The following is a 27,031-nucleotide window of genomic DNA, read 5'->3' as shown; positions in this document are numbered from 1 at the left end:
CTCTGAAAGAAAGACGTTTTTGGGGGATCTGTGACAGACATTTTTTATCTTCTACAGGAGAAAAACACAACTCGCAATATGTGTATGGAAAAGTGTTCACTGCTTTTGTACCCATTAGTGCTCATCTCCGTAATCTGTAATATAATACTGTTTTTTCCATGTTGGGATGTTAAATACGTGCAAAATGGACAAATTACATGGGAGGTATATCTCATGGGAGGACTGCTTGGAGGAGGTGTACTGGTGAGTTTTTAGAAAATGAATTAGGATATAAATAGTAAATGTAAAAATCCTTTGTAAATATTTTCACTGTAAAAATGCAGCACTAAGTTAAAACAACTTGGTTTTGCAAGTCAATTTTACCTACTTTAAGTTTTGGCTTAAAAAAAGTTGAAAATTAAATGATTTTATTTACTGTTCTATGGTACATTGCATTCAGTGTTGCCAGGTTTGTGGTTTTTGCGCACAACTCGGCTATTTTGAAAATACAGTTGCGGGAAAATTTTCGGAGCCATTTTGGGGCTGGGGCACATTATAAAAATGAAGTGTGTTCTAGTATGGAAGTAAATATGTGCCGTTGGATTTTGAATTCTAATTCTTAGCACTGAATTTTATTTTGCATCTAAATCATACTTTGAATTTTAAAAGCCTTCGAATTTCTATTTTTTTCCTATGACATTTTTTCAATGTTTTAAAAAAATTCTGTGAAATTTTTTTTTCAATGTCTCAAAAAATTCAGTGTAAAAAAATTCAATGTCTCAAAAGATTCAGTGGTACAACAGGTACAAAATCATCATATACAATAAATCTGTGGGGTAGCATTTAAAAAAACTTTTCAAAATAAATGCAATATTTGCATTTTTTAAGAAAAACATTCAATTAGGCTATTTACAGGTGAAGCAGCTCTTTACCTCTTCTAACGTCTTATAATCGGTCCTCATTTATGTCCTAGCGATTCAATAATAATCTTTTACATTTTAATCCTTTAATTTTTCATATTTAAAAACAGTTGTGTAATGCTGCGCATCAGTGTGTGTGATAAGCAAGTGCATTGTCATCCCGTTTGTAAGCGCATATTGCGCGCGTTAAATAACAAAAACAATATTTAGTCCAGGGGCCTATACCATGAAGCTGGTTTAGTTGGTTAGCCAGCTTTGTTTAGGATTAGTTTGTGCAAATCCTGGGTTTTGGGTACCATGAAAATAGCTTTTACCAACAAGGCCTGCACATTGGCTTGGTTTTGTCAACCTGAAACTAATCCTGTAACCATGAGTTTGTTTAACCATTTTCATGGTACGGGCCCCAGGTTTTAGTGGGTCAATGGCGTAATATATTTTGGTTGCCTCAAAATAGCAACACGCCAACAATGCGCCTGAAAATACAGAAGTATGAATGAATAGCTGCCAATCACAAATGGCTACAACTGGCTTTAACCATATGATTTAGGGTTGTCGCTGTAACCGCACTGCCGTATTGTACAGTTCTACTGAGAAGCAAACATCAGAGAAAAACTAGCAACCCCAATAACCGTGATTCACATTTTAAGCTTTATATTTTAAGCTTTAAAGGTTTTATCTTTGTTTATCTGCAGCGTCCACACCGCTGACTTTACCTGAACTTGACTTTCACCCACATGCTTTTTATAAACAACAAAATCCATGTGAAACACATCCTGACTCCACTGTTTTAGTCTTAATAACGGGCTTTTGGCTCTGTCTGAACTTATACATTTTTGTTTTATAGCCTACTTTGTTCACTCACATACTTCGATATCAACCATAAACTAATGTTTCCTGAAAAGTAATATAATTTAAATAAAAGAGCTAACAATTTCCTAAATTTCCTGTTCCTGTCTCCCTCTAGTCTAGTGCGTAAGAAGTAATGTAATTTACAAACACATTTAGGTATAAGTAACTTTGCATAAAACCAACACTGAACAAATGTATTTGGTCAACGTTATTATGGTTTGTACGTGTTTAACCTAAAATGTGTTAAATGAGATAGAAACTGCAGACTGACCAGCGCAACATTCACGTAATGACCCTCACGTAAAATATTAAATCTCTACATGAATAGTTGGAACATATTAAACATATGCCTGATATGACTTAATAAAAAAAACAATCAGGAGTGTTAAAGCAACACTATGTAGTTTCCAAACTCAAACATTGAAACGATCCATTAAATTCTGCTACTAAATATTAAATCTCTACAGGTTGGAACATAATAAACATATCCGAATAACTTAAAAATACAAGCAGTGTTAAAATGCTTTTGTATATCGATTTATTTGCTCCACAAATATGAATTTATAGAATACACAGGATTTAAATTGCATTTCTTTATCTAACTTTTGCGAGTTTGTCCATGGTTTATATTGTTGTAGTTTTATATTGATTAAACAAATGATTGGTTTGCTTTTTTTAAAATAAATCTAAGGATCTTTAGATGTATTTATGTCACAAGCCAGGGGCTGGCCGCTAATGGTTAAGCCACGCCCCTTCTAAACTTCCACCTCAAGGAGGTCCCCAAAACCAACCCAATGACCAGACAACAACGAGTACAGGTAAGTATAAAATATTCTTTATTTATTTAAATAGTTAAAATATATGGGGACTTGGGGAAAGGGGAATTAAAAATAAAGTCAGGATCTGTCCTCCAGGGGGGGGGGGTTTGCGTCGGGGAAAGGGCTCCCGCCTCTGTTTCCCTCTGCCCGTGGCGCGCTCCTCTTCCTTCCTGGAGGCAGAATAAAATCACAATGAGTGTTGGCGTGGACTTTTTCCTGTCCGTGTACCTGCGTGTAGCTCACGGCGCTTCGCCGTCTTTCCACACAGCTCCTTGGTTGTCGACTCACGCTCCCTTCCTGTTCTCTCACCTCGTCGCTGACTACAGCTTCTGGTACGTATGGTTCTCCTTCACAACTGGTCTCCTTAGAGCTCACGCTTGTTCTCTCTCTTCCTCCACAGACGACAGCTGGGACACAAGAGCACAGTGAATCGATCTCCAATTTGTTCTCTCACCTCGTCGCTGACTACAGCTTCTGGTACGTATGGTTCTTCTTCACAGCTGGCCTCCTTAGAGCTCACGCTTGTTCTCTCTCCTCCACAGACGACAGCTGGGACACAAAGGCACAGTGAATCGTTCTCAATTAGTTCTCTCACCTCTTCGCTGACTACAGCTTCTAGGTAGGTGTGGTTCTTCTTCACAGCTGGCCTCCTTAGAGCTCACGCTTGTTCTCTCTCCTCCTCCACAGACGACAGCTGGGACACAAAGGCACAGTGAATCGTTCTCACTTAGTTCTCTCACCGCTTCGCTGACTACAGCTTCAAGGTAGGTGTGGCTTCTCTTCGCAGCTCGGTGTCTTAGCGTTCACGCTAGCTCTCTCTCTTCCCACAGACGGCAGCTGAGGCACAGGGACACAGTGACTCGTTTTCGATTGGTTCTCTCACCTCTTTGCTGACTACAGTTTCTAGGTAGGTGTGGTTTCTCTTCACAACTCTCTCAGCACACTCCTCTTCCCTGTTGATCAACAGACTTAACAGGTTACGCTATACTTTACAGGGTGGCGGACTTACGATAGCTGGTATGCGCAATGCGTCGACTGGACAGCGGTTCCAAGATGGCGCCGGGGACCAAACCCTCTCGGCGAGCTCGTTGGTCCAACAGAGGGGCGAGGATGTCACGCCGTCACACCGGGTCGAGCGCTGCCCTTTCCTCGATGCCCGTTGGCAATCGAAAACCGGACCGGGGCGCCCCTTCGTAGAGACCTCGGGGCAGCGGATCTCCCTCGCCTCTAGCTCTGCGATGATGAAAGCACACAGGTAAGGTAGCAATGAGATTTGTAATACTCACACACCGCCAATCGTACAGTTCTTCACCGCCACTCCTAACACAAGTCCGCCAAGCGTTTGGCTGCGAAAATACTTCAGGAGGCCACTTCCGTGATTTTCGAGGCTGAAACACACTCACAGTATAATCATACACAGGGTTATTCTAGGACCGCTTTCCTCTTCAGCGCCCGGGGCGAGTGACTGGAGGCGGGGTACGTCTGACAAGACACAGCAATCTCACTGCAATACACACAGCACCACTTCAAAGTGAAATTTCTACATCCAAGACTCACCCACCACGCTCAGTGCACACAATAGACGCCCGTCTTCCTTCACCTCGCTCTGGACGAGAATGTGGAGTTGGTAACACGGCCTAGTGGTTGTTTTCGTCACTGTAGCTGCTTCACACAAAGATCCCTTGGCTCACCCACCGCGCTGAATCAGGGGCAGGGCCACCCGCTCTCGCTGGGAAACACTCAAAAGATATCCAGGTCAAGTACATGCAATTCACTTCCAATGAATGGATTCTGTTACTCACGACTATGGTGCTTTCTTCGTCCCACGCTTCCCTAGGTTGACTTCTTTCTACGATAACTCCAGCTACATAGATGAAACGGTTCTCCAGTTGTCAACACCACTTTTCCACACATGGATACTCACGATGGTACGTTCCTTCTTCCTTTGTTTCTCTCATCCAAGATCAGTATCCGTTTACTCTCCAACCCATAAGGTCTTCGATATCTCCATCAACAGAAATCCAACGATGCAAAAAGAGAGAGAGAGCAAGTCCAACGATCCGAATGGCGTACCAGGTGAGCCCAACTCAGCGCTACGGCACACACCAACAACGGTGATAACATCGACCCAAACTGTGGTTTAAACTGTTCTTAAATACTCTCCTGGGTGTTGCCTTCGTCCAATCACCCGGCGATCCTCTTAACAACTCACAGCTGCACGTAGTTTGGCTGATTACAGCCCTCGCGATGCTACCGGATGTCCGGTGTTTTCTCTTACCGGTCCGGGCGGAACCAAACTTTCCCAACTTTTGGTTCCGCCCAAAAGATCGTCACTCCTGTGACATTTATGTAATAAGGCAGGTCAAATGTTTCCAATTATTTGTTTTTGTTAAACCTTCTCCTTAATATAAGCGAGTCATTTTAGTACTTTGTTGTTGTTCTGTTTTAATAAAAAATAATAATAAACAAATACTAAGCATTCGTAGTAATGGAAAATTATGTCTTTCATTTATTTGTGTTAGAACACATATACCATCCGTCGAATTTGTTTTATTAATAAACAAGCTGTTTAGCGAGTTTGTCATTGTACTATTTTATTGGTTTTAAGTTTTTCGTTCATAATAATAATAATAATAAAGAAACATTTAAAAAACTTAGAAATGGAAATATTTAATAATCTGACTTTAAAAGCAAAAGTAATCTTGTACAGATGAACGTCTTTGCCAAATATAGGCTATTTCCTATAAAATATGCGTTTTGTTTAGTTCAGAAGGTGAAAAAATCTTTACCTGCATTTCCCTAATAATACAAATACGACACATCTATGCAAGAATGAAGTCTCCGTGTTATTTTTACATTATGACTTTAAAGAACAATTTGGAAAATGAGATCAGAAGCGCGTGAATCCGCAATTACACTTGCTTTGAAGGCAGCTTATTTTGCCAGAGAACGCTATGGTAACATTTCTCCAGAAGAATTGCTGAAACCTATTAATTTACTGGTGTTTTTATTAGTAATCCAGCTGTTTTATTGGCCTTTGACATGGGACGCAGCAGTCAAATTCATGCTGAAAGCGGGGTGAATTCCAAATGGTGTTTTAGCGCCCTTGAAGGGCACTTCAGGAAGGGGATGTCACACAGTCTATTCAAATAAAGAGAAACTGATGTGCGTATTGCTCTATTCGCCAAGTCTATTTGAATTGACCACACTATGAGACAATTGTGCAACTTTCTCTAGAGTTTATACATCAAGTGTTCTGATCTTCAAAGGGAATAGGGCATATGGATAATAATATTCTATTGGAATACGCCCTTTATCTTTTTGTGAGCGGCAGTCGTGTAGGCTTTAACCAATCATTGAACAGATTATTAACAACAAATCATAGAACATTTTACTGACCCTAAAGTGTTAAAAAGATTGTGGGAAAATGTTTTGGAATTTCTTTCTTTCTGAAATTAAGAATGTCATGGTCTTGCCAGACCTTTGTGCTAGATTCAGGTCTGAGTTCATTTGGCAAGACCATGACAGTACTATGTTCTGTGTGGGGACACGTGGAGTCATATTGTGTGTGTGGCTTCCACGTGTTCCCAGTGTCTTGTTGCTGTCATGGTCTTGCCAGACCTTTGTGTTAGATTCAGGTCTGATTTCATAGGGCAAGATCATGGCAGTACTGTGTTTTCTACTCCCTTATGTGCTCTCGTCCTGATTATGTAATCATGTGCACCTGTTCCCCATTTGGGTTGTGTCTTTATAATGCCCTCTCGTTCTCTGTCTTGTGCTCATTCGTTCGTCTAGATTCAGTGTGTTAATTCATGTCTTTCGTGTATCCTGAATCGTATCATCAGAGTCTGTGTTATTTGTGTATTTAGTATTGTTTCCTGGTTTTGTTATCCACAGTGTTATTCATTACTTGTTTTACCCCCTCGTGGGTTTTTGTGTTGTTTATTTAAATAAACCTTCAGTTTATTTTACAGTGTCTGCGTTTGGGTTCTCTCTGTTTAAATCTACTGCATCAAATTATTTTTACTGAACATGGATTGGATCTAATTAACATTCAACTGACCAACATAATAAGAGAGGCACAAATTAAGCTAAAACAAATATAATAAGACAGCATGACAACCTTCAAAGGTGGTTTTTGCTATTCAGCATTAACAACATTTACTCGTTTTGTACATGTAATAGATTACTTTATGCAGTTAATTAATAAACAATCGGTATCGGCCTTTCTTTGGCTATTGTCGATATGCCGATGGTTTTAAATTCATCAAAAATCGGCCGATAAATATCGGCGGCCGATACATCGGTGCATCACTACTTTAAATAATGTCTCAAAAATTATTTCAGTGATAGAACAACTTTTAACTGGACAAATTGTACTGTTGCTGCAACCTGAGCAGCCTCCTAGCTGCTACAAGCACACTCTGAAAGTGGCGGTGGAGGGTAGAAAACACAGCCCCGCCCCTCCCCCTGCCTGCAGAATAGTGTCTGATACCAGGCACTGTGGCGCTTTTCAACCACATGGGGGAGCTGTAAGTCATTTTTACATGGAAACTACATAGTGTTGCTTTAACACTCCTGATTGTTTTTTTTATTAAGTTATTCAGGCATATGTTTAATATGTTCCAACTATTCATGTAGAGATTTAATATTTAGTAGCAGAATTTACGTGAGGGTCATTACGTGAATGTTGCGCTGGTCAGTCGGCAGTTTCTATCTCATTTAACATATTTTAGGTTAAACACGTACAAACCATAATAACATTAACCAAATACATTTGTTCAGTGTTGGTTATGGAAAGTAAGTTACTTATACCTAAATGTGTTTGTAAATTACATTACTTCTTACGCACTAGACTAGAGGGAGACATGAACAGGAAATTTAGGAAATTGTTAGCTCTTTTATTTAAATCATATTAAACTTTTCAGGAAACATTAGTTTATGGTTGATATCGAAGTATGTGAGTGAACAAAGTAGGCTATAAAACAAAAACGTATAAGTTCAGACAGAGCCAAAAGCCCGTTATTAAGACTAAAACAGTGGAGTCAGGATGTGTTTCACATGGATTTTGTTGTTTGTTAAAAGCATGTGGGTGAAAGTCAAGTTCAGGTAAAGTCCGCGGTGCAGACGCTGCAGATAAACAAAGATAAAACCTTTAAAGCTTAAAATGTGAATCACGGTTGTTGGGGTTGCTAGTTATTCTCTGCTGTTTGCTTCTCAGATAGAACTGTACAATACGGGAGTGCGGTTACTGCGCCAACCCTAAATCATATGGTTAAAGCCAGTTGTAGCCATTTGTGATTGACAGATATTCATCCAGCGCATCTCCCCGCACGGGATCGATGACACATCCAAATACAGAAGCCACTTTGATGTTGATAAATGTAATTGCGCTGTGTCCTGATATACCGATGATACGATCTGCCAGATGTGAAAAATGTGTATATGTTAATGCAAATAAACCCTTTGCCTGAACTTCACCGACTTCCCGTTTCGGTGTCACATGACCAATGGAGCATAAATGATTGGCTGGATGTTGAATGATTTGATACAGGGATTGATTGCTTCTCCTTGCTATCCCCGGATGTTGACTCTGAATATTTTGCACTTAATTTTTTGAGACATTGAATTTTTTACACCAAATCTTTTGAAACATTTAATGTTTTTACACTGAATCTTTTGAGACATTGAATTTTTTTCATTGAATTTTTTTAGACATTGAATTTTTTTTACACTGTTTTTTTTAAACATTGAAAAAATGTCATAGGCAAAAAAACAGTGCTAGAAATTCGATGGCTTTTAAAATTCAAAGCCTGGTTTAGATGCAAAATAAAATTCAGTGTTAAAAATTTGATGTAAAAAAATTCAGTGCTAAGAATTAGAATTCAAAATCCAATGTCACTGTTTTATTTCTATATTTTCAGGCGCATTGTTGGCGTGTTGCTATTTTGAGGCAACCAAAATATATTAAGCCATTGACCCACTAAAACCTGGACTAAAGTCAATGGCGAAATATTGTTTTGTTATTTAATGAGCGCAATATGTGCCTACAAATGGGATGACAATGCGTGTTTGTTTATCACACAAATGGATGCGCAGCAACACACAACTGTTTTTAAATATGAAAAATTAAAGGATTAAAATGTAAAAGATTATTATTGAATCACTAGGACATAAATGAGGACCGATTATAAGACGTTACAAGAGGTAAAGAGCTGCTTCACCTGTAAGTAGCCTAATTGAATGTTTTGCTTAAAAAATGCAAATATTGCATTTATTTTGAAAAGTTTTTTAAATGCTACCCCACAGATTTATTTTATATGATAAAAAACCTTGAGTAGTTCTTTTGTAATCAGCTTTTGAATATGGGTAGGTTTCTGCAAAAACACCACATTTTGAGCAAAAAGCAGAGAAAATTCAATTTTTGTGACAGACTTTTCATAGAGATCCCATTCAGAGCGATCTTTAAAACAGACACGGACATGCAGCAGCTTGCCATAGGGCAATACTTCCGGTTTTAAAAATAGCGGTATTGCAGAAAGACGGAAATACTCGCCATTGGCGGGGAAACGTTTTCTCTTGATTGACGAGATATCTCGTCAATGGCGGGGAAAGAGTTAAGCTGGTCAATTAGTTATTTGGTAGTTAGAAGCCGAGAAAGGTTGTGTACCATATTTATTTTTGCTTGGTTGTTTTCTCGTGATCACGACTTAATTTTCTCCTTATCTCGAGATAACAACAGTTGTATTCTTTTGATGTGATTAAAGCTTACATGTATTAAAAAGAACATAATTTTTAGACAGCAAAAGCATATTTAGCTAAATTAGCATGAATGAACAAATGAGATTTTACTTTGATCAAGGATTCGCTCAAGATGAAACAGATTTGCCAGTAATTGACCATTTGATAGCGCGGTGAATTTAGGGACCGTCTATGAAGTAACTCCATATACGTTTCTACTTTAAACAGCATTAAAATGGAATTACTTAAAGTCAACAAACAGTCACAAAACCAACTATAAAGTGTTTGTGGTTTTAAATACTATTGAAAATAGAAACGTGTACATTATTACTTTAGAGATGGTCCCTAAATTCACGAACATCAAACATCCAACTTTATTTATTAAGTTTATCGACAATGAGCTACCCAACTCATATATGCATCAGCAGTCCCCTTCAAAATAAACAAATATTATGGACAGGAAATTACATAATGGCATTTGGATTATCATGTCAGGATAACAAGAAAACACCTTTTGTTATCTCGAGATCATGAGAAAACAAGCAGCAAAAATAAAAATATGGATGACCTCTCTTGGCTTTCATATGTTTTTTGTATTTCTGTGGGTAATGATTTGCTTTTGGTCTTCTAAAAGTGCTAACAACTTAGCAAGTAAACATTCTTAGAATTACAGTGCTTGTCTAATAAATGAGAGATCTAATATAAATAACATCAAATTTGCTGTTGTTGGCACACTTTGTAGACAAAAAAAAAATTAAAAACAATGTTTTCACACAAAAAAAAAGACTGCAAAGGAAGGCTGCAAAAGCTCTTCAAAATTGTAAACATGGATTCAGCTTCAGCACATAAATCATATAGAATATTAAGCAGTTTTGTCACACTTTAATTCTTGTTATTAAGTATATTTTCCATTATAATCACTTCTCTTTTTCTGATACTAATCTATAACACGTCATATTGTTAAAACCATATAAATTGTGCCCTCCCCCAGACAGTGCCCCCTTTTTGGTTTGGGCCACTGCCCCTCAAAATGTCTGTGAAATGCCCTAACTTCGGTAAATGATGACACTGACACAACCTCTGGTTCATTTTTAAAATCTGGACTGTCTCTGCACGATGGCGCCCTCAGGCTTCACGTATTAATGAACAGCAGGGGCGGAGCCAGACATTGTAGACATTGGGGGCTTAGCCCAAATCTAGGGGTTTCAAAGCTTGGTCCCCTGTTGATATTTTTTCTCCATTTACGGCAGCTTTATAAACTATTTTTTAATCTAAGTGTTCTCTATATTGTTCAGTGTTGGGTGTAACTAGTTACTAAGTAATTAGTTACTGTAATTTAATTACTTGAAAAAGTAATGTACGGGATTACTCTTATTTTTCTTGTAATCGAGAAAAATAAAAGTAATCCCTTACATTACTTTTTCAAGTAATTAAATTACAGTAACTAATTACTTAGTAATTATATAACTAAATACTGTGTATGGACTGTAAAACAATTATGTATACTAGAATAAATAGTGGATTTAACATGGTTTTAGTTTTAGTTCATGCCTGATTCTGCAAAACCTTATTCTACATCCTTAACCCTCCCTATTTCTACAAATACTTAAAATAAACAACTTCTTTAGTATTAATGAGCAGTAGTTGGAGTATATTGAAGCACAAGTAGTTAATAGTTAGTTAATAGAGAGAAATGAACCCTAAAGTGGGACCAGAATAATCAATGTACTTTTATATATTGTGTCTTCGAGCCATTTCAAGCCTATCCTTGTATCATACTAAATATGATTTAGAAAGTAATTAGTAATAATTAAATAATTTTGGGGTGAGAGTCATTTGTAAAGTAATTTAATTACATGATTGAAGATGTAATTAGTAACTAGTAATTAATTACTTTTTTGAGTAACTTACCCAACACTGGTATTGTCATTTTGAAACTGCAACATAACAAATTTTGACAATGATACTTTTACTTCTCTTATCCAAAAATAGGCAAACATGTTTGCTGAAGGCTAATCCAGTAACTATAAGAATACAAATTTTTGACTTCATTGACCGAACAATTTCTCACCTACTTATGGAAGTTCTCTCTCTCTCTCTCTCTCTCTCTCTCTCTCTCTCTCTCTCTCTCTGTCTGTGATCTCTCTCTCTCCACCCTCCTCTCTTCCTCTTTGCACTGACAGTTATCACACATAAGGATATTTTAATGTAAGAGATTGGGGATTCACATTTTATAACTGTCTATCACTGTATTTCTGAGGTAAAATCATTGCGAATTTCAGTGAAATGCATATGGACAAAACATAAGCTACCTAACTAACTATATACTTTCTCACCTTCTTACTTCTGACGTCTTTAAAAATATAAATCGTATATCCATCTATAAAAAATGATATATGCAAAAATGAGCAAGTTTAAATTCACTGTTATTAAATGTCCTTTAAATACAACGTTACCAATGACCAATGAGGCAGACTAGACCAGAGCACAACAGTAAGTTAGACGTTAGCCATGCAGATAATATATCAGTTGACGCTATTTAACAGTATTTACATCACATAACTATAAATATACACTTACAGTAATAACGAAGGCACGATAATAATAAAGACACTTTGAAAATGCATTTACTGTGGGGAGATTCAGCATATTTATTTGCCTTCAACACGCATCTCTCATTCATTTTCACTGGAGTGGGTGACCGGAGAGTCAAAGCTGAGTGCCGCCACCTAGCGTCCTGGATGAATTCATTTTACAGATCTGAAAAGATTCGGGGCTTTTGACAAAACATTTGGGGCTTGAGCCCCATAAGCCACCCCCTCACTCCGCCCCTGATGAACAGACTATTGGAAATGTCAGTAAAACAACATCAGTGGCTAATATCGCCGTGTTTGGACTAAAAATGGAATAAATATTACTTCTCTCTTTAGAAATTTGATGTAAACATATATCAATTGTTATGCACACTGTTTATGCGCGCCGAATAATCTTAATTATTTATATTTTTCCATATTACAAAATAATAATAAACATGTCCAAACTACGATATAGCACAAATGTTACTGTGTTTGTGAGAATTTTGTTGGTGACTAAAAAGCATCCAAAATAAATCAATGGTTACATTTCATCATCTGAAGTGTAAGTCACCCTTTGCCTAGGACTGCACGTGAGGAGGACCGGGCTGCCTGTGAGTGTCTAGCAGCAGCACCCACTGCTCATTGATTGGAGACAATGATACATGCTTTCGCGTCAGTCTCCAACCACGACAGAAAAGATCGCTAGATTTGTCCTTTTTTGCTTTTTTTAAGTCGCTAAAGGGGTTTAAAAATTGCTAAATCTAGGGACAAAGTTGTTATCATCAAGTTGGCAACACGGCATTGCTCGGACTGTGCATGTTATGCAGTGTATGCACTAAGCCTGCTTCTGGTTGGCTAACGAGGGAAATTCAGCCAGTCATCGTTGGTTATGTGGTTGTCCCAGCCCCTCTAACATACACAGGCCAATCATCTTCAGTTGAAGAGAAAAACATTGCCTGTCTGATAGTCGTCTTCTCGCTTCAGTGAGATTAACGCGCAGTATTTTAATGTCAGTAACAGTAACGGCGGAAATTTATTTGATTACTCGTTACTGAAACAAATAACACCGTTAGTAACGACGTTTATATACCATCACTGCACGTGATGGTATGTATATGCAAGGATAATTGTTTCGTCGGCTATTTTCACATCAAAATGAAACGAAACTTCAAGAAAAACTACAGAGGACATGACCTCGGTGTCCTCCATGAATGTGTGCTGTCATGAAATCCAAAATGAGCCAATATTTGGCAGGACATTTTAAAATGTCTCACTGATATGTTATCTATATTCTAGTATGAATAAAAAGTTTGTGAAATTTGTAAATTATCCCATTCCTTTTTTACTCACAATTTCTCCAGTGTCCAAACTTTTTCTGATTTGGGGTTGTAAGTTCAATTCAATTCAATTCAATTTTATTTATATAGCGCTTTTCACAAGTGTTAATTGTTGCAAAGCAGCATTAGGGGCCATTCACACCAAAAGCGTTTATGGCAGTTGCAGGCGCCTTTTTTGAATGATATTCTATGGGCAGGGCGCGTTTGCGCGCTGTTTATGCGCGCCCAGCGCCTTGCGGTTTTTTGCCGCCTGCTGCGCACGCGTTTTTGAAGGAGCGCTGAGAGCGGAGAAGCGCCCGACGTCATTCGCCTCTTTCCATTGTCCAATCGAATGAGGGGACAGGCGGGCCTTACGTTGTGGTGAGGGAAGTTTACAGTTGCTTTGAAGAACCGGACTCCACTCGCTCACTCTCTCCTGCGTGTTTGTGCACCTCTCGCCCTCAAACAAGGTCAGAGCAAGCGCCCTCTTTTTAAAGTTTCTGCTAATATGACAGTTAACAGCCAAAGATCGCTCACGCTTCAATATTTGATTGACAAGACAGCTGACTCTGTGGTTGCTTAGCAAAATGAAAAGCCGCATCGCACTGCTCTTTTTTAAAAAAGGCAGTGCGTCACGCCTTGCGTTTGCAAGCGTTTAAAGCGCTTTTGGTGTGACTGGGCCCTTACATGAGAAGATGTAGAGGAGAACACAGAAAATCAATAGATAATATAAGAAGTAGAGATAGCGGTTAAAACCGTACAAGCGAGCATATTAATAATGTAACGTATACAGTAAAGTGCTGAGTTAAGCCAAAGTTGGCTGACTCTCCCTGGGACAAAAAAAACCCTAGGAAAAAAACCCGATGGGAAAAACTCCTAGAAGGACAAAAACCCTTGGGAGGAATTAATATATATATATATATATATATATATATATATATATATATATATATATATATATATAAATAGATACGGTAGGGATAGGAGGTGGGTAAGCGGATTAAACTGGTTTAGCCGGTGGTCGTTGGTCGGGCATCGGCTGGTCATCACGTTGAAGGACAGCCAGTGGATCAGTGGTGTGATGATCTTCACAGCAACAGGAACTGGGTCTGTTTGTCTCATTGTCCTCGTGCATTGTCCTCGTTGCATGCTGTTCACTACAGATAACTTATTTGTCTTCATGGAAAATCTAAAGACAGTAAGAAAACAAAAGTTATGTCTATGAGAAACCCAGAGATATGGTTCTTGGGTAGGTCTAATTAATTTCTTAGATGTTGCATCAATTGGGCTTTGCACAAATGTGACGGTTGAATGTACAAGATGATTTATCCAGTGTGAAAAACAATCAGAAATATATAAATATATGAAATGACAAAATTGTGAAACCAAAAAATGTCTCTGTTTGCAGGTTTTGCTCCCTGCAGTTCATTTTCACCGGACTGGAAACGAAGGGTGCTGTGCTAAGCCCTTTGGGGTGAGTTACAAACCCACCAACATATTCTTTTCAGTTCCCGGCTGCTGTCGGCATAAGTTAATTTTGCTTTTTGGGGAGATACTCTGTGTTTGGGCCCATTTCCGAGCTCAGAGCCCTCTCACCGGACAGCACGCCAAATACGTTTATTAATTTAATCTATTAAACTTATTTGTAAGTGTGAACTCGTGAAATGATGTTTTATTAACAAAGTTTGGGAGTAGAACGTCAAATAAACCACTTAAGTACTTCCAGCTGTCTATAATTAGTAATCAACAAATACTCTAGTACCACCAGCTGTCCACAATCAGTAATCATCATATCTACACAATCAGCACAAAGACAAAGCCATAAGTCACAGTTTAACCCTCCAAAGATCCTCTGCAGTCTTCATAATCCCTCCACTATCCCGTCTCCTCTCACTCACCAGGTTAATTCCTAAACCGGGGGGATACTCTGCGCTTGGGCCCATTTCCAAGCTCAGAGCCCTCTCCCCAGACAGCACGCCAAATACGTTTACTAATTTAATCTATCAAATTTATTTGTAAGTATGAACTCGTGAAAATAGGATTTCGCCAGGTGTTGTAAAGACTCATGCACTACGCTTGCGATTGAGCCCTATCTGACTGTCCTTGATGCTGAGGAGCACTTTCTCACTTTAAATACTGTCTGGACTGAGATACTAGACTTTATCGCACCCTACAAATTGTTTAAACCTAAACCCAAATCTGAGCCCTGGATTAACCAGTCGATACGCTCCCTGAGGAAAGACTGCAGGAAGGCGGAAAGAACTCTTTTTTATGACAAGAAAAAAAAGTTTTTTATGACATTCTCAAGGACTATTTAACACGCTATCAGAACACAGTAAAGAAAGCCAAAACTTTTCAAATCTCATTGAGTAACACCATCATATACCAACAATTCTGTTTTCTGTTATAAACACTGCACTGAACCCTCCTGTAAATAACTTTAATAACCCTTGTACTGCTCTATGTGATGACTTCAGGTCATATTTTAAGGTTAAAATCATAAATCTGAGAGCTCAGATTCAGGTTTTTAATAGTGCACCACTGCCTTGTGTCACTCCCTCTTACAATTGGTCTACATTTGATCCTGTTTCTTTGCAATCTGTCAAAGAAATTACAGCAAACTATAACCCTCCTCCTCTTCTAATGATATCATTCACCCTCGTAATCAAAGTTACTTGACACTATAGGTCCAGAGCTGGTTTCATTTCTAAGGGTGTATTCACACCTACCTTGTTTGGTTCGATTAAATCGAACTCAAGTTCGTTTCCCCCCTTGGTGCGGACCTTTTGGGCAGGTGTGAATACAGCAATCGAACTCTGGTGCGGACCAAACAACCGCACCGAGACCCAGCTGAAGAGGTGGTCTCGGTCCGGTTCCAAACGAACTCTGGTACGGTTCGTTTAAGGTGTGAACATGTACCGACCTCGATTCGCACCAAATGTATTATATTATTGTTATTCTGCTAGTGGGAGACGCGCTATCAAGCAGTTTATGTCGTGCATATACTGTACGGCAATGATTTTGAATACCTTTATTGTAATAATAAACGTTTTATTTCTTTGCTTAACTTAGGTGAGTTTGTGCATGTTTTATATTGTTGTAGTTTTATATTCATTAAGAAATGCAAGCTAATAATTTGTTTCGAAAAATCTAAGGATCTTAAGATTTATTTATGTTATAAGGCGGGTACAATGGTTTCCATCTATTCCTATTGTTTAATATAAGCGAGTAATTTAACTAATATAATGTTGTTCTGTTTTAATAAAAATAATAATAAACACATACTACGCATTATGGAAAATTATGAGACGCGATATCAAGGTGTTTTCCGTATATTCCTATATTTAATATAAGCGACTCAAGCGAGTAATTTAACTAATTTAATGTTGTTCTGTTTTAATAAAAATAATAATAAACACATACTAAGCATTATGGAAAATTATGAGACGCGCTATCAAGCAGTTTATTTCGTGCATATACTGTAAGGCAATGATTTTGAATACCTTTATTGTAATAGCAGAATATTATGCATACAAACAGCGCATCTAAATCCGCGTAATTTAACTTTTTTCCGCAATCGCGGAACAAAACGCAAAATCAAAAGAAATGTCTTGCCAACCTGCATTATTTATTTCATGGCAAAATAATATCAGTAATTTAAAATGTCTTATTATATTTTTTATAAAATTATCTAATATTCTTAGATACAGAGTTAGACAACTTGGTAAACATTTCTGGCTTTATTTTACTTCAATCTTTCTCCAGCACCCTGCACCCCATCACCAGCAACACCGCGCCCCACAAATAACAGTCAATCAAAATCTCCTGTGCACATTACTACATTTTTTTTTACGTTTTTAATTGTTATCTAGTATAATTAATTATTTTCATGAGGATACATACGTGAAAGGTCTTTGTGAGCTGCGTGTCGCATCTGCTGTCTCACATAAATTACAAAAACTGGGTGAAGCAATGTCATAATGCATTTCAATTTACTGTTTTTAGTCCTTATATTAAGTTGTTGAAAATTGGGACACAAAAGAAAGGCATCTGTCCACTACCATCTCATCTCAGCGTTAGCAAACTTGTGCATGCTGTCAGCGCGTGAAGACCGATCTTTTTCCTTTAAGGCTTTGAACTTGAATGGTCCGGTCACATGCACGCATAATAATAAAACAAAAAATAAACACACATTATAGGGAAAATGTAGCTTTGGACTTGTGGCTATTGTGCATTACTCTAGGTAAGTAATTTTCAAACTTTTCAAGAAACAACCATAAAAAACAAGATTACGCAACGCACCTCTCTCAGTGTTGGCGATAAGGATTGATTCATATATTCTCATTATTATCAAGCATTTATAAAATATTTATGCGCCCTACGTGGTTAATTATTTTAATAACATTTTCCTTAAATCATCTTGGCAGACCACTGTATGACAGTTGTCTAGGTTAAATAAAAAACAAACAGTGTATCTGTATCTTGAGGTTGTATTTATTTTTCATATGTTCATTTTGTTTCTCTGTTCTTAATATATCACTGACTGTTTACTTATTATTTAATTACTTGAGAACTTCTCATTTAATATTTTACACGCATTGGTATCGTAATTGGAGAGAAAAAATATCAATTTTTGCGCAAATTTCTAAAAATTACTGCCACGCAATTACTGCATCGCAAAATCACAAAAATAAATCGCGAAATCCTGGAGGGACTGAAATAAGTGTGTTTGAACAATCTGAATTGCTATATTTGTATGAATAATGAAAGCCGCATAGCGCATCTCTCTATCTGTAGGGCGCAAAAGCCTGATAACTTTATACCTGATACATCATCTGCACAGCGCAACTGTCAGAACATGCTGTCTATGCTGTCTTTGCAAAATATATATAATAATATAATATCGTTTAGATTAAATTAAATTGTGTGCTTCTCAATATGTGTCGGTATTTTGGTTTACCTGCTGATAACACCAAATCAGTAACAGAACAAGTATTGCATTATGAATTATCTCTATTATTTTACTCTTCCTGCTTTCCCCCACGTGATAATTTCTGTCCAATGAATGAATGACCTTAATACACATGTGGTTTTGTTTACATATTTTGGTTCACTTGAAAAAAGGGCAGTGTGAATGCGAACCGCACCAAAAAATAAAAAAACAAAAAACATTTGGTCCGGACCAAAGCAAGTGAACTAGCGGACTTTCCTGGTGTGAATACACGCCTGAATTCTGGGAAAATTTCAGATATTTTAAAAACTGCAACGATAACACCTACTTTGAAAAAACTAATCTTGACCTGACTGTGTTAACTAGTTTCCAACCAATCTTTGTACTGCCTTTTTTATCTAAGCTGCACTCGGGAAAGTGTTGGGTTGTTTTTGACCCATGGCTGGGTAACTATTGGACAGAACACATTTATGGGTTAAAATGACCCAAATAATGGGTGGTTTTAACCCAACTGCTGGGTTATTTCAACATGGTAGATTAACATTAACCCAGCAGTTGGTAAAAACAACCCATTATTTGGGTCATTTTAACCCAGAAACCCGTAATGTGCAATAAACCAATGAGAGTCCTAGCCCTCTTCCCCTTTAAAAGCCAGTTGCGCTTGTGCTATGTCTAAACCCTATTTAGATGAGGGACTTTGTAATCTGAAAAACCAAGCAGAGGGAGAAGACCCCCAGTTTAAGATTAATGTTAAATAATTGTTTTGTTTTCATTTTTATTGAAACTTTAATTTTTTGTATTAAAACCTTTAAAAGCCCTTTTTTCAGTCATAGAAGTACAAATAGCAGGCTTTTAATTGTTGTAAATGTATTGATATCCTCTATTATCAATGTAATCTCATAAAATAATTTGCAAATATGCAAGAAAAGGTTTGTTTTTACAAATCAGAAGTAACGTTGGCGCATCTTGCGGTCAAGTGCACGTTATGAAACAGAGCTCGCGAGACCGTCAACTTCATAGGATTAAGTTAAATCATTATTTCATACTGACCAGTTTACCTTAGGGGGTCAGACGTCTCGACTATCCATTGAAAAAGATTGCCAGAAACTGCGGGCGGAGGAAGGAGATCACGTGGGATTATGTGATTCCGTCGATTGCAGACTCTTGTTACCGATTGGCCATACGACTTGTCAATCTTCCCCACTTTCTTTTTGGTGGATGAGCCCAGTGCTATGACCACTGATCTATATAAATGACTGGATTGTTCATAGAATGCTTAACGTAACAGCGTGAGGTGAAGCCAGCGCAGAGTTCGAGCAGCCATCTTGGTAAACCCGACCGGCAGAGGGCGTCATTGACTTCCATTCAAAATCATGATCTAAATTTAACCGCTTTACAGCGTATCAGTTACACAATATTAATTTTTAGGATATGTGTACGTAAATTAATTGTTAATTCTGGTGTTATTTGCAATGTTTATGTTTTAATCAGGCAGGATAATGCATTTATAAAAAAAACATTAAGGTGAGTGTGTCTGCTGCATTAATGACACGGGTATAAATAACTTTTTTTGACATTCAGCTACACGGTCAGCATAATTTTTCTATTATAAGTTTAGGTAACTTGTACGTTTAGATAACATAATTACCAAACCAGCAAATTATTGCATGCACATAAAGTAAAAAGCATGATTATTTATTTCCATTTCAGAATGAGCACGTTTGTCATTAATACTAAATATGCTGCGGTCGGCCGCTGATCTGATACTGTAATGAAGATAAATGTATAATAATTGATTAAAAAGCAAAATGTACAACTTTCAGTAAATAACTATGTACATGCTTAGGACGTTTGCGTTGTAATAATGTACAGGGTAACTTCAGATATAAAAACGAAGACTAGTAAAGTGATGTTTTATCATTAAAATCAGATAGCGTCTATTGATTCAATAGAACGCTTGGGTATACAAACATGGTGGCTTCACAATAATGACATCATGGGCAATCCAGTCATTTATATACAGTTGAAAGAAAAAGTATGTGAACCCTTTAGGCTTACTTGGATTTCTTCATAAATTGGTCATAAAATGTGTTCTGATCTTCATCTAAGTCACAACAATAGAGAAACACAGTCTGCTTAAACTAATACCGCACAAGCATTATACGTTTTCATGTTTTTATTGAACGCAACATGTAAACATTCATAGTGCAGGGTGGAAAAAGTATGTGAAACCCTAGGCTAAAGTCAGCCAACCTGGGGTCCAATCAATGTGATGAGATTGGATGTGTTGATTAAAGCTGCCCTGTCCAATAAAAAACACACACCAGTTTTGAATTTGCTGTTCTAAAGAAGCATTGTCTGATGTGAACCATGCCTCGCACAAAAGAGCTCTCAGAAGACCTACGATCAAGAATTGTTGACTTACATAAAGGTGGAAAGGACTACAAAAGTATATCTAAAAGCCTTGATGTCAATGTGTCCACGGTAAGACAGATTGTCTACAAATGGAGAAAGTTCAGCACTGTTGCTACACTCCCTAGGCATGGTTGTCCTGTAAAGATGACTGCAAGAGCACAGCGCAGAATGCTCAATGAGGTGAAGAAGAATCCTAGAGTGTCAGCTAAAGACTTACAGAAATCTCTGGCAAATGCTAACATTTTTGTTGACAAATCTACAATAAGGAAAACATTAAACAAGATGTTGCAAAAGAGCACCTGGATGTTCCACAGCACTACTGGCAAAACATTCTATGGACAGATGAAACCAAAATGTAGTTGTTTGGAAAGAACACACAACACTATGTGTGGAGAACAAAAGGCACCGCACACCAACATCAAAACCTCATTCCAACTGTGAAATATGGTGGAGGGGCCATCATGGTTTGGGGCTGCTTTGCTGCCTCAGGCCCTGGATGGATTACTGTCATCGATGGAAAAATGAATTCCAAAGTTTATCAAGACATTTTGCAGGAAAACTTAAGACCATCTGTCTGCCAACTGAAGCTTAACAGAGTATGGACGATGCAACAGGACAATGACCCAAAGCATAGAAGTAAATCAACAAGAGAATGGCTTCAACAGAAGAAAATACGCCTTCTGGAGTGGCCCAGTCAGAGTCCTGACCTTAACCCGATTGAGATGCTGTGGCATGACCTCAAGAGAGATTCACACCAGACATCCCAAGAATATTGCTGAACTGAAACACTTTTGTAAAGAGGAATGGTCCAAATTTTCTCCTGACCGTTGTGCAGGTCTGATCTGCATCTATAGGAAACATTTGGTTGAGGTTATTGCTGCCAAAGGAGGATCAACCAGTTATTAAACCCAAAGGTTCACATACTTTTTCCACCCTGCACTATGAATGTTTACATGTTCTGTTCAATAAAAACATGAAAACGTATAATGTTTGTGCGGTATTAGTTTAAGCAGACTGTGTTTCTCTATTGTTGTGACTTAGATGAAGATCAGAACACATTATGAGGAGATCCGGGTAAGCCCGGAGGGTTCACATACTTTTTCTTTCAACTTTAGATCAGGGGATTGGACATATTTTTATTTTTTCTGTTGCTTGTTTTTAGTACTTGTGTATAGGTTGGCCGGTCTGCAGTTCTCAGAATTCAAAAAGAGGCTTAAAACTTTTCTTTTTAATCATGCTTTTAACTGATCCTGAAGTGTTTTTATGTATATATGTTTTATTACTAAATTACTGCTTTATTTACTAGGCATGGCTATCTTCCCTTTTAACTTGAGTTGTCATGTTTTAAGTTCTATGTTCTACTATTATGTCTTTACTGTATGCCTGACTACAGCACTTTGGTAGGTCTCTTAACAAATAAACTGAACTTGAACTTGAACAATAGTTGTACCGCGGGGATGTCCATGACAGTAAGGGGGGAAACTAAACACGAATGGAACTGGAAATCTGTAAATGGTCGACTTCTGAGTCTGATGTGTGGTTTGAAATATTTGCATGTTTTAACAACCTCAAAACTATAACAGGAATTATAGTTTGGAGGCAACCCTATTCGAGACCACAAGACACAATACAGAAACACTCAAATACAAACACAAAGTAGTTATATTGTTGAGTGATTTAGAAATTGAGCTTGAATAAATAATAGTCATAATACTTATAATGCTTGCTTAGTGGTTAAAGAACATTTCAACTGAGTAAAAATAAATAACATGTTTCAAAACAGTAAATAATCTGATGCCCATTTTCTGTTTTAGATGTTTCTGGCAGCAGTGGGTGTTGTTGGTGCCCTCTATAGTTTCTTAGTGGCACTCTTGGGCCTATTCCATGGGCTCTACTGTGGATATGAAATTGACTGGACAACTTACCTTAAAAAACAGTAAGAACCACACCTATATACAGTAATTTTCAAAACAAAATGACATATGTGCCATTTTTAAAACTCTTTTGCATTTCTTAAATTGTCCTATGATACTAAAAGTTGTCTCTATATCTCTCAGGGGTGAAGTTTACCTTAAACATAGTCATATATGGAAAGACTGCACTGGGGCTGATTCAAAGATCGTGATGAAGTTTAATGTGGTTCTGTTCTCAGTGCTGTTGGTGGCCAACAGTCTGCAAATCATCCTTTGTGCTAAGCAGTTCAAGGGCCTTTTGGGATGCCTTTGGAAAATCATCACCACTGCTTTCAAGTGTTCGAGATATGTCAAAGCTTCTCAGGGGGTCCCCTAGCTAAGCCCCACCCCCCTCATTATAGGGTCGCTGTAATTTGAAAAAGTAAGATGTAATCCTGGATCAACAATCATCTTATCCTGGTTTTCATCAAAGAAACCCCAAATTACCCTTAACTTAAACCCTAAATGTTTTTACCCCTCAAATTAGTGTGAAACCCTGGCAAGGCCAAACATTTTCAACAGAAGAGGGGTGAAATAGGGTGGACCTCAATGCCTACTCTCAAATTACACATTTTTACTTTAAAGTATTGGTTAAATGGATTACATTGCGTTTTTTAAATCATAGATCGAATAATTTTCATATCAGCAAAACTGGGGCTGGGGTAATGAAACTAAGAAATTATGAGCATATAAAATAGAAAAGAACAAAATTACAAATAAAGTAAGATCTAACAGTATTTAGTTACATAAATAGAATCAAATAAACATTAACACTGTCTTCTTTATTATATAAATTAAATATAATTAATCTTTTTAAAGATAAGTGATTTTCCTTTTTTTTCTGTTGTTTAATTAATATAAATGACAGAAACACAAGCAGATAAGAACTGCTACTTTCAGACCAACATAAAGATCTGACTTCTTTCTGAACTGCTTGCACTCACTTTAAGGCATAACTGAATGTTTTTATGAGAATAAGTGCCAACTGTGGTATTTCGCGATAATTTTGTGTTTGCATACCTGCGCGTCTCCGTGCGTCCGCTTATGAGTGTGCGATCATTTGAGTATGTGTGTGTGTCATTGTCTGTGCGCACACACAACAGCTCACTTTAACATCTTGCGCTCAAAGTGTTTAAAATCGCTTGCATGTTAACATTTGCAAGGTTTAAAAAACACATGCAAAAGTTAACTTTTTATAAATAGTTATTTCTGAATGATGCGTATTTGAGCGATTAGTATCAAAGAGACTATAATTTATTATCATTTATGTGTGATTTCTTCTGCTTTCCCATTAAAGTATTTTAATGCGAGTTTATATTTATTTCCGACAGAAATCATTTGAATTAGCTTATTGCGAAATTGGAACAAATAATGGACAGTAGCCCGTGACAGCGCAACATGAGAATTTTAAATTCATGTATTATTTTAATTTTCTCTTCCTATGCTCCTCGGGCTTGGAATGAATTGCAAAATACTCTTAATTTAAATGCACTTCCAACTCTAAGCACTTTTAAACGTCTTTTACAAAAGGTTTTAATGGATACTTGCAATTGTTTTAACTGATTTGTTGTATTTGCGTTCTTGTTTTAGATCTTTCATTATGTGATTGTTGTAAATTGTGCTGTTGTCAATTGTATTCTTTTTGTATGAAACTCAATGTGCCGTCGTCTTGACCAGGTCTCACTGGAAGAAGAGATAGAAATATCTCAATGTGATTTTCCTGGCTAAAAAAAGGAAATAATAATTTTAATAAAAACTAGGGGACCCCCCTAATTTATATTTTTGTGCTTTATGGGGGGTCCCTCAAGGCTTATAGCAGGTCCGGGACCCCCCCAGACCCCCCTCAATTCGAACACTGCACAAAGAATCTTATAAAATCTTGCTTTGAGTGTGTCTGCCCTAAAAAGTAACTCAATGTGTTTCGCTTCACGGAATATCCACAAGGTTCGCATGGAACAACACACCGAAGCCTTACAAGATTTTCTCAAAGACTCAAAAGTTTTTTGAAGATTGTATAATATGCTTATAGATTATTACTTTACATTTCAAAAATTAGATTTTTTATTTTACTTCACATTACATCATGATTGTGAGAAATCATACACAATAAAATATAAATTATAAATAGTACTAGGCAATATTTACAGTATTGTATGATAATACAGACATTTAAAAATCGACACTTGAAGTTCTTGCCAGCGCATAACTTTTCATAACTGTTAAGATGATTGTGTGTGCCAGATATTTCTCATGTGAGTCATCCCCGTAATTTCAGGAACAGTTTATCTGTTTTGTAATTTAACTTCTGACAAAATAACTAACATATTTAAGTACATTTATAACGGCTAAGAGTTCGGAAAAACATTTTGGTGCATGTTGAACCTCAGGATGACACCAAACATTTTTACAACTTTTCACAATGTTGTTTTTTTGGAAGCAATTGGGTAAAATTGCAGCGCAACGTAATGTTGCAGCAAAGCTTCACGTCTAGTTTAAAGTCGCAATGAAATTGAAATGAAAAACTATATATATTTTTTATATATATATTGTGGTATTATTAACAAATGACTTATCTGTGAGCTTCATTATTTTTAAAAAATTAGTGTGTGCTCATAATCTTTAATCAAAATTGCAAATCTCCTCCCCTCCTCAAAACGATCTCTATTCACTTCCGGTCATATGGTATGGCAGGTGGACGGGGTCCGGGAGAAGATCGCAGCGATTAGCAATTAGCAACACGACCCAACTTCAAACGATCCAATCAGATCTCAATGGACAAATTCAAATCCAGCCCTGCCTTATTTAATTTCAAAAGCCGTTTCATTCGGATATACGTCACCAAGGGGAAAATAAGGCAATCGCTACTTCCGTTTCATGGCGACTTTAACACATTGTGTTTATATTTTGGCCGCTTATGTTTGCAAGATTTACTAGTAAATGTATATTTTAATTGAACTGTCTTAATGGATTAAGCATAAAGATTTTTTTTACGTTAGTCCCAGAATGTCCCAGGTTGGGCTTGAGGTCGTACCGACAGTTTGAGAATCTTTTCATTTGTTAAATATTCACAAAATCCATATAAAAGGTGATCAGTTATGACTTCTGAAATTGAATAAAAATGACCAAATAAGAGGTTTCTGTCTGACAGCAATATTTTGTTTAAAAAATGTATTATATCATTATGGATTAATAAATGCTTGAGGAATATTTAACTGTAGGCCTACTCAGTTGTTTTATCTATTGCTACCTGCACATAACTTTTTGTGTCTTTAACTTTAAAGATGATTGTGTACTTATATAGAGATGGGCATTTTTCAGCAATAGCACATTATATTCAAATATTTGAGCTTATTAAAAAAAAAAATTTGTTTAAATAAATGACGTTTTTATGCATTTGTAATGTTGTCACATTTTCACCAAAAGCTTATAATTAGGAAATACACACAACATGCTAAACATATCTTTATATATATGTTTTTAAGTTAAAAAGGTTTTAAAAATATGTTTGTATTCTTATATAATAAGAATAACAATATACATTTATATTGCGCTAAAAGCGCTGTACATATGGAAAGAGGAATTCTTTTTCAACCGCCACCAATAAAGTTAAAAAATTCTCTTTTTTTAATTAATATTTACACCTGTGGCTGTGCTTGTGTAAACAACTAATTTATCTGAATACTTTCGGAGTCATATTGTCATGCATTTGATTTTGACATTGGTGGGGACACAAATAATGTCATTATCAGTGGCAGTTGGTCAATAGGGGGCACTGAGGCACTGCCCTCTTAAAGTTGGCCAGAAAGTGAAGCTATCTTAACATGTTACCAAAGGTTAAATATATAGTGCAAATTAATACAAAATAAAATCAAACCTGAGTTTGTTGTGTGTGTGTGTCATGTTTGTATGTGTGGTGCACACCCCAAGGGAGCGTATATGTAGAATAAGTATAAATGTATAATATATATATATTAGGGCTGTCAAAATTAACGCGTTAATAACGCGTTAACGCAAATTCATTTTAACGCCGCTAATTTTATTAACGGAGATTAACGCAACGCGCAATTTCTGTTTGACCCTTGGTCCAGCCCATAGTTGAATGAACAGAGACTCAGACAAATGTGACTCTCTCTAAATGAGTAAAAGGTTTTCATAGAAATAAGAACATTAAGCAAATTGTCTACCAAATCCAATGCTCTAAATGCTCGTTGGACATCTGATATGATCTTTATTTATACGTCTGAGAGGTGTAACGTTACCGTCCTCCTAATGCTTAATCTAATACAAAAATGCGTCTCAATTCATTTTGGTTTCGCTTTTATGCATGACTTAGAAAATAGACTGCAGGACTTGCTTGATGTTAAAACAGTCATTAAGAGAGATAAAGTTCGGTACCTGATTAATGTTAAAGAGTTATTAAGAGCGACAAGACTCAAAAGCGATCCCCTCACGCTGACTGACTGATATCTGAAGCGCGTGCACACAGACGCGCGAGTGCGCGACCCGGATATATA

General features: G+C 37.0%; 1 protein-coding gene and 1 long non-coding RNA gene across 2 annotated transcripts; both read left to right on the top strand.

The window, feature by feature from the left end:
• On the top strand, window positions 1–26,395 carry LOC129451216 (transmembrane 4 L6 family member 5). The gene is made up of 4 exons (XM_055214282.2): window positions 1–243; window positions 14,608–14,673; window positions 22,380–22,501; window positions 22,623–26,395. The coding sequence occupies exons 1-4, from the start codon at window positions 79–81 to the stop codon at window positions 22,852–22,854; spliced, it is 585 nt and encodes a 194-aa protein (XP_055070257.1). The 5' UTR covers window positions 1–78; the 3' UTR covers window positions 22,855–26,395.
• Window positions 3,687–4,966, top strand: LOC141353045 (uncharacterized). Its single transcript, XR_012360092.1, has 3 exons — window positions 3,687–3,821; window positions 4,404–4,494; window positions 4,584–4,966. It is a non-coding gene; the product is annotated as an uncharacterized lncRNA (long non-coding RNA).
• Window positions 26,396–27,031: the final 636 nt, after the last annotated feature.

The sequence above is a fragment of the Misgurnus anguillicaudatus genome, chromosome 21, assembly GCF_027580225.2.
Source record: "Misgurnus anguillicaudatus chromosome 21, ASM2758022v2, whole genome shotgun sequence".
Taxonomy (NCBI): Eukaryota; Metazoa; Chordata; class Actinopteri; order Cypriniformes; family Cobitidae; genus Misgurnus; species Misgurnus anguillicaudatus.
The sequence above is the reverse complement of the archived record's forward strand: the minus strand, read 5'-3'. Positions and strand labels throughout refer to the sequence as shown.

What these genes read in the sequence shown, in the direction of transcription:
- LOC129451216 (XM_055214282.2), top strand. Translation starts at nt 79, where the DNA reads ATGTGTATGGAAAAGTGTTCACTGCTTTTGTACCCATTAGTGCTCATC. An exon ending in TGCTTGGAGGAGGTGTACTG is followed by an intron (nt 244 to 14,607) that starts GTGAGTTTTTAG and finishes CTCTGTTTGCAG; the next exon opens with GTTTTGCTCCCTGCAGTTCA. An exon ending in ACAACTTACCTTAAAAAACA is followed by an intron (nt 22,502 to 22,622) that starts GTAAGAACCACA and finishes TATATCTCTCAG; the next exon opens with GGGTGAAGTTTACCTTAAAC.